The sequence below is a fragment of the Nicotiana tabacum genome, chromosome 24, assembly GCF_000715075.1.
Source record: "Nicotiana tabacum cultivar K326 chromosome 24, ASM71507v2, whole genome shotgun sequence".
Lineage (NCBI taxonomy): Eukaryota > Viridiplantae > Streptophyta > Magnoliopsida > Solanales > Solanaceae > Nicotiana > Nicotiana tabacum.
Window position 1 is genome coordinate 12,825,838 of NC_134103.1, and position 8,389 is coordinate 12,834,226.

General features: G+C 38.1%; 1 protein-coding gene across 1 annotated transcript; it reads left to right on the top strand.

Moving 5' to 3' along the window:
* Window positions 1-529: 529 nt before the first annotated feature.
* Window positions 530-1,654, top strand: LOC107797979 (uncharacterized). The gene is made up of 3 exons (XM_016620903.2): window positions 530-672; window positions 793-839; window positions 1,184-1,654. Exons 1-3 carry the CDS (start codon window positions 588-590, stop codon window positions 1,433-1,435), a joined length of 384 nt encoding a protein of 127 aa, XP_016476389.1. The 5' UTR covers window positions 530-587; the 3' UTR covers window positions 1,436-1,654.
* The last annotated feature ends 6,735 nt before the right edge of the window (window positions 1,655-8,389 follow it).

Genomic DNA, 8,389 nt, shown 5'->3' on the forward strand with positions numbered 1-8,389 from the left:
AGAACAATAAGTGATTTACATAAAATGAATTTGAGAGATTTTGGAATACTTAACAGATTAAGGGGTAATTTTTAAATATTTGCTGATGATAGGGGTAAATTTGGCCAGATAGTATAACGGTAGGATAAATTTGATCCGATAGTATAACGAAAGTTAAATGCATACAATATTCGAAAGTAGTGGAACTTTTTTCCAAATGAATATTATGGGAGTTTTTTTTCTTCTTCAATATTTTATGGTAATTTCAAGAGTCTCGAGATCCTAGTACTACAAAAATGACTGCCACATAGATCAACACCAATTTTTAAACAAAAATTTGCCATGGGAATGCATGCCAGTAAACTTGGTCCCCTTGTGTAAACTTATTTATTTCTTAAACTTGGATTTGAAGGTTAAAATTATTCTTGGGAACCCTAGCTAGTCTTATTACTTTGACTTGGGAATGTAGAAGTTTTTAATGTTAGTGTACTTTGTACCAAATCTTTGACTTGTGTACATGTGCTTTCCCTATATAGTCGACTTTCTGTTTTCTTTGGATATTTGGAAAAGAAAAACAGACATACCCCAAAACACAGAAAGTAGTTACAATGTCAGTACCTATTCGAATTACAACTTTATTGTTGCTCCTAATCTTCATTGCTCAAAGTCTCTCTTACACAACTTCCTACCAAGGTAATTTCTTTCACTATTTTTCTATATCCTAGCTAGTTTTTGCGGAAAAAATAAGTTTTTATTCCTTGTCATTACTTAAAAACTAAGAAGAAAATATTTTTTATTGATTTTTCTGTGTAGGTAGCAATATTGCAACCAAAAGATGCAACTTCATCCCAAATAGTGAGGTTTGTATACGTAACTCTCATTCGGTTTCAATCATTTTCCATTTTGTATATCATAATGAAATTACTTTTAAGTACTAGCTCTTCGTTTCAACCAGAATGTTTCAAGTATCTGCATATTTTTAGGTTATGTAAATTTTTTTTCTAAAGGTATGACTTATTTATAGGTTACTAATGTTGCTTTTTATGGATGGTTACCTGTAGTTAATATTTAGATTAACTAATAGTGTAAAAGTTTTTAAATGACCTGATTTTGTTATAAAAATATGATTTTACGTTGTCAGACTCAATGTACATAAGTTAAACTCATTTTCTAATTACCCTATTTCGGTTTTTTTGATCGATAGTCAAACATTGATGGGATGCATGCAGCAGCTATAATAAGAGAAAACAAGTTGAGTGGACGAAATTTGGAATTTTCCGAGAAAGTGAAAGAAAATATTATTGAAGAAAGCAAGCAAGAAAATATTATTGCAAATGTAGAAGGCCAAGAAATTACAAGAAGACGTCTTCTCTCACTGGCTGGAGATCAGAAAAAATATGTAGTATTTACTGCAGATTACAAATTACCAAGGCATCACCCTCCTAAAAATAACTAAAATTAAAATGTTATAACTAAAGATGCTTGACTACTTTTATTTCCATCTAATATATATCTTAGTCTATGTTATATAAATTGTTGTCATATGGAAACAAATTGTGTATGTTTTTTACCGAAAAAGGTCGAACAGTAATAGATATGTTGTTGAAATTATCTCATTTTTTAATTGGGCTGCATGATTAGATTAAAGAAACCAATCCTAGTATCACTTTCTTAATTATCTCATTCTTTGTTTATTTTCTCCGAAATTTTATCATTTTTGTAAGTACGGCCTAAAATGTTTGATTTTCATTGATGAATAGTATTGTTTTTCACTACTGTTTGGTTAGTTTAATTTGATAGCTTTTCTTTTTTACTTTAACATTTATTTACTCACATGATATCTCGAATGATAAAAAATAAATGTTTGTACAATGAAAATATTTTAGCCAAGTTATATAAAATTACTTGATTATTTATGGGCATCTCTACAACAATTTGACTATTGCTGTCTGTCACTTGCTTCAGCCAGGATATAAATATTTAATTTTTAACATTATCACTAATTAATTGACACGCCATCACCATGTCGAGCATTCTTACGAGTGACCTAATATTCTTATCTAACATCGGAAAATAATTTGAGAAATAGTATTCCAATGTAAATCATTCTCCGCATAATTAGTTACCATACGTCGTCTACTCTTCAAAAAATGAGGGGACTATCTGTATACGGTCGGAATCGAGCTCGCCTACGACATGGCAAGTTAGGCTCAAAACATGACAACCAAAGATTGAAGATCGACCCCGAGTCTCACCGAGCTAGAACCCAGGGTTAGAACACATGTCTTCGAGAAAATTGAGTCTGTAATCCGGGAGTCGACCTTAGCCCCGATCGAGCTCGAAAAAATATTGTTAGCATAACCAACAGAAGACCGAAATATCCGTCACCGGTCGGGTATTACTGTCACGACCTGAAATTCTCACCTTCGGACCATGATGGCGCCTAACATGGGATTTTTTTTACCTTTTATAGAAATGTACCTAAAGTAGGGCTCCTCTACTATATAAGGGGGATGGAGGTCTAATAATTCATTTAACACATTGTAACACGCATTCCAAAGCAATACGTTTTTATTATTTCTCTTTAAGCTCTTGTTCTTCAATATTCTGACATCGATCGAAGCATACCTGGCTCGAGGGTGGCTAACCTTCCAAGGTTGATACTATTCAATTCGTGTGGTTTGTATTTATTTTGTCATTATTTATTTCAATTGCGATCTAATTTATCATTTTGTATCAAGTTAGTCCATGGATCCTTAAAACTACTTCCAAATTCAATTGCTATCCAATTTTGAGGGTAGACAATTTGGCGCCCACCGTTGGGCTAAGGATAATAATGGTTATTTGATACAAATCTCCATAACACACACTACTTTACACTTGTTCTTTGAAGTGTCTCTAATTTCATGTTAAAACTCAAAATGTCAAACTCTCAATCAGCACCCCTACATGTTGACAATGAGCCCGGTCATCACGGTAAAAATAACAACATAGCACCCGGTAATGAAGTACCGCTCGTTGATCCCATCGGAATTATGGTCGCAGACCCAATTGACGTTAATTCACATGTGGCTATCGACACAAACCTGCCTACCGAACTCGAGAATAGCGTCCGTGGTGGAGCCCGATCAGCGGCTCAAAACACACAAAATGTTGGTGGAGATGGGATCAGTTTAAGGGTGATCTTCGAAATATTGCAACCTCAACAGGCAGCGATAGCTCAGTTACAGAACCAAAGTCGTGCAACGAGTAGAGTTGAACTCGATCCACCCCGGGAAGTCATCCGCAAGGATGAACTGATCGTAGAGAGGTCGAATGAAAACGAATTGGAGACTATCCCCGAGATCATAAAGATGCTCAAGGAACTGACAAAACGAGTAGAATCAGGGGAGAAACAAATCGACAAAAAGGTGGAAACCTATAATTCCAGGAGCACCACCTATATTGAAAGGCTTGGATTCCAAGAAGTTCGTGAAAAAACCTTTTCCTCCGAGCGTGGATCCAAAGCCTATCCCTAAGAAATTTCGCATGCCCGAAATTCCTAAGTACAACGGAATGACCGACCCAAATGAGCATGTAACCTCCTACACATGTGCCATCAAGGGGAACGACTTGAAGGATGATGAGATCGAGTCTGTCTTACTGAAAAAGTTCAGTGAAACCCTGTCAAAGGGAGCTATGATATGGTATCACAACTTACCTCCTAATTCTATTGACTCATTTGCTATGCTTGCAGATTCTTTCGTGAAAGCACACGCAGGGTCCACCAAGGTCGAGACCAGGAAGTCGGACCTTTTTAAAGTAAAACAGAATGATAACGAGATGCTTAGAGAGTTCGTGTCTCGGTTTCAAATGGAATGAATGGACCTGCCACCGGTCGTTGATGATTGGGTCGTTCAGGCTTTCACCCAAGGACTTAATATTCGGATCCCATTGGCTTCACATCAGTTGAAACAGAACATGGTGGAATATTCGGCCGTCACTTGGGCTGATGTACATAACCGATATCAATCTAAAATCACGGTCGAAGATGATCAACTTGGGGGGTTAGACCCCATATTTTTGTATGTAAAAGTACGCCATAAGTAAATTGATAAAAGCTCGGAAATGAGAAATTACATCCCGCATTTTCGTACGTTAAAGTTTCGTCGTAAGTTAATCGACGTAAATTCGGGAATGGGATTATTTTAAGATTATAAGCATTATTCTATTTCAAACAAGTGACGAGTAAATTCGTGAAGGTGAAAGGGTAAGCAAATCGAAGAAAATGAATTTCGTCGAAGTTTGACATTTTGGAAAAGATACAATCCGAGCTAAAATACCTGGTATTTATGGACTAGTATCATACAAGGTACCGCATGACCATGATAGTAAGGTGTATAAAGTGTATTAAAACTGAGTAGCATTTTAAGTAATTTGGGATAATTCTTATTATGTGGGTAATTGGTTAATTATTGGATAATGGGATATTACCTAATTAATTAAGCATAATTATTAGATAAGGATTTAATTCTTAAACGTGGCAGCCAACAAAATGTGACTCTTAAAGCTCACATATAGGTGGCATAATTAGAATAATAGTTGGCCAAGTCATCCACAAAAGTAGGGCCCACATGCACATGTAAGATATCTCAAATTCATAGATAACCCAACATAAGTAACGCTAGCCATTCTAAGTATGAATATGCATGTGTAAGATATCTCAAAAATTCAAATAAAGACATATTCAATCTTCATAGCAAAGCAAAGTGCTTCAGCAAACTATATAAGTGATGACAATATGATTTTGCTTTCAGTTTGGAAAGGCTACTTATAACATTCACACTTCGTTTTGTGTGAAGAATGAATTATCAATGTTCAACATCTCTTAGTTAAGAATTCATTTTGGGAATTCATTCCAACACCTTGAGGATAATTCTTTTGAATATGATCCAAGATTGAATGTTGATGTACGAGGCTTCTTAGAAAATAGCAACGGGATTTTGCGGTTCTAAAGGAGTACGGTACAATCTTTCTCAAGAATATCATACGAATTGTTTCCTACTTCGATCCATCGTCACGTGTTTTATCACAAAAGACGTGTGTTAGAGCGATTGTCAAGAGAATCGACTCAGGTATGTTAAGGCTATCCTTTCTTTCTTTTTGGCATAATCCATACGATACAAACGAAATGAGTAAACGCACAATTTTCATAAATGACTCTATTCATAGAAGTACTAGGGGTGTCTATATTCTTGATTCCCCATATGAATTATTATTATATTTTTTGTTCATGGGTCTCAGAAAAATACATATTTGATAAAGTTTATCCGAAAGGCATATTGATTTTATGATATTTTGAGAAATCTTAGTAACGTATTTCTTATGCATTTCATGCATTTATATATATACATTGACCCCTGACCAGATGGTTATATACGTGTATATGTATATGGGATATGGAAAAATGTTACGTCATTATATATACACCACCACCTGATCAGCTGGTATACGTTGATGATTTGCCCACAGTGGTCGAGATAATATGATGGGATGCCCTCAGAGGCTTGATATTGTTATGAACGCATATACCTAAGAATGGTATGATATTTATACGCATATGCATGACATTGTAAATATTAATGATTCACAGAGTTATTCAGACATACATGTCGAGTCTTTTACTCCATGTTTTTCTCATGTCTATTGTTTACTGATTTTCATTCCTTACATACTCGGTACATTATTTGTACTGACCCTTTTGCCTGGGGATGCTGTATTTCATGCTTGCAAGTCCCGATAGACAGGTCGAGAGTCCTCCAAGTAAGTTATCAGCTCAGCGGAAGATGTTAGTATGCTCCATTTGCTTCGGAGTTGCTATTGGTAAGTATGATTAGGACTTGTGTTGATTGATATGGCGGGGCTCTATCCCAAACTTTATGACATTTATGTATCCTTAGAGGCTTGTAGACATATGTCGCGTACGTGAAAGATTGTACGGCCTTATCGACTATGTTCAGTGTAGTTTTGGTCTTATAGACCCTATGTCACATGCATAAGTTTTTATGTCAGATTGGGTCGTCTTATATTGAGTATTCCCTTATGTTATTCTGGTTAGCCAATGACGGCCCGTTTGTCCCATTTGCCAATGACAGTATGATAAGAATGATATGTAACGTTGGTACTCGGTTGAGTAAGGCACCAGGTATCCGTCGCCGCCCATCTGTCTGGGTAGTGACATGGGGCCCCTTCCGGGTCCGTATATCCCGTCAGAACCATCGGCAGAGTCAAGAGAGACATCGATCGTGAACCGAGATCGAACAGGGATCGTTATCAGCAGTATAATGGAGACCAAAGAAACAGCGGGTCCGGGCGGAACTCTATAAGAAATGAAAGGAGAAGTAACCGAGGTCAGATCAACCAGGGACTCATGAGAAAAAATAGTTTCGACAGGCCCATCGAGCCTAAAGAAGCATCGAGTTTATTAGAATACAACTTTAACGTCGATGTTGTCGCCATTATATCGGTTATCGGATGCATCAAAGATACCAAATGGCCTCGACCTCTACAATCTGATCCAACCCAAAGGGATCCTAACCAGAATATTTAAATATCACCACACTCACGGCCACAGAATGGAGGATTGCCGACAGTTGAGAGATGAAGTAGCGCGACTATTCAACAACGGGCATCTTCGAGAATTCCTGAGAGATCGAGCCAAGAATCATTTCAGGAATAGGGATTCTAACAAATAGACCGAACAAGAAGAACCTCAACACTTCATTAACATGATCATTGGTGGGGTCGATGTCCCTCAGGGGATGATGTTGAAGCGCACCAAAGTGTCCATCACGAGGGAGAAACGAACTCGAGACTACGTACGGGAAGGAACCTTATCTTTCAACGATGAGGACGCGGAATGGATCGTGCAACCCTACAACGATGCACTGGTAATATCTATACTCATAAATAAAATTCAAGTTAAGTGTGTGTTAATCGATCCAGGTAGCTCGGCCAATATCATCCGACCGAGGGTCGTGGAGATGTGGTCTACAACATCAAATCATGCATGCAGACCGAGTTCGAAATAGATTCAACATGGCATGTGAAATCACTAAGGGTGAGATAACATTACCGGTGAACACCTCCGGGACCATCCAGGAATCTAAGTTTTATGTGATCGAAGGAGGCATGAGGTACAACGCTTTGTTCGGGAGGCCATGGATCCACAACATTATAGCAGTACCATCGACGCTGTACCAGGTGCTGAAATTCCCAACACCCAGCGGAATCAAAACAGTTTATGGGGAATAATAGGACTCCAAGGAAATGTTCGCGGTCGATGAAGTGATCCTAGCACCCACAATCTCACCATCGGATGATCCGAACCAAATGATCAAATACGGGGCCAAAATAGCAATCGCTGATACCGGCCTCGACATAATCAGAGGAACGAGGGGTAGATGAGGACGATGATTACGGGGTCCCCGGATATTTCATATCCCCCAATGATTCTGATGCTACAAAATCAATGGTCGAAGAACTAGAACAAGTCGTGTTGAGTGAACACTTACCCGATCGAAAGGTACACTTGGGCACGGGGTTAAGCCCCGAGCTCAGGAAAAAACTCATTCATCTTCTTATGGCTAACATAGATTGTTTCGCTTGGTCCCACCTTGATATGACAGGGATCCCACCGGAGATAACCACTCACAAGCTGAGCCTGGACCCGAAGTTCTATCCGGTCAAGCAAAAGAGGAGACCCGAGTCCGAGGTCAAACATATTTTCATCAAGGACGAGGTATCTAAACTCCTTAAAATAGGGGTCCATTCGGGAGGTTAAATACCCGGATTGGTTAGCGAACGTAGTGGTAGTTCCTAAAAAAAGGAATAAATTAAGAATATGTGTAGACTATAAGGATTTGAATAAGGCATATCGGAAGGACTCTTTCCTTTTGCCCAACATCGATCGCATGATCGATGCCACGGCCGACCACGAGATCCTCAGTTTTATCGATGCCTACTCCGGGTATAACCAAATACGGATAAACTTGGGTGATCAGGAAAAAACCTATGTCATCACTAAATACAGCACATATTGCAATAACGTGATGCCATTTGGGTTAAAACAATGTCGGTTCCACTTACCAACGCCTAGTAAACCGGATGTTCGAGAAACAAATAGGAAAATCAATGGAGGTTTACATTGACGATATATTGGTTAAGTCCCTACGAGCAGAGGACTATTTAAAACATTTGCATGAAACCTTCAGCATATTGAAGAAATACAATATAAAGCTGAACCCGGAGAAATGTGTGTTTGGAGTTGGGTCAGGTAAATTCCTCGAATTCATGGTATCCAAATAGGGAATTGAGATCAACCCGACAATATCGGATTCATGGTATCCAACTGGGGAATCGAGATCAACCC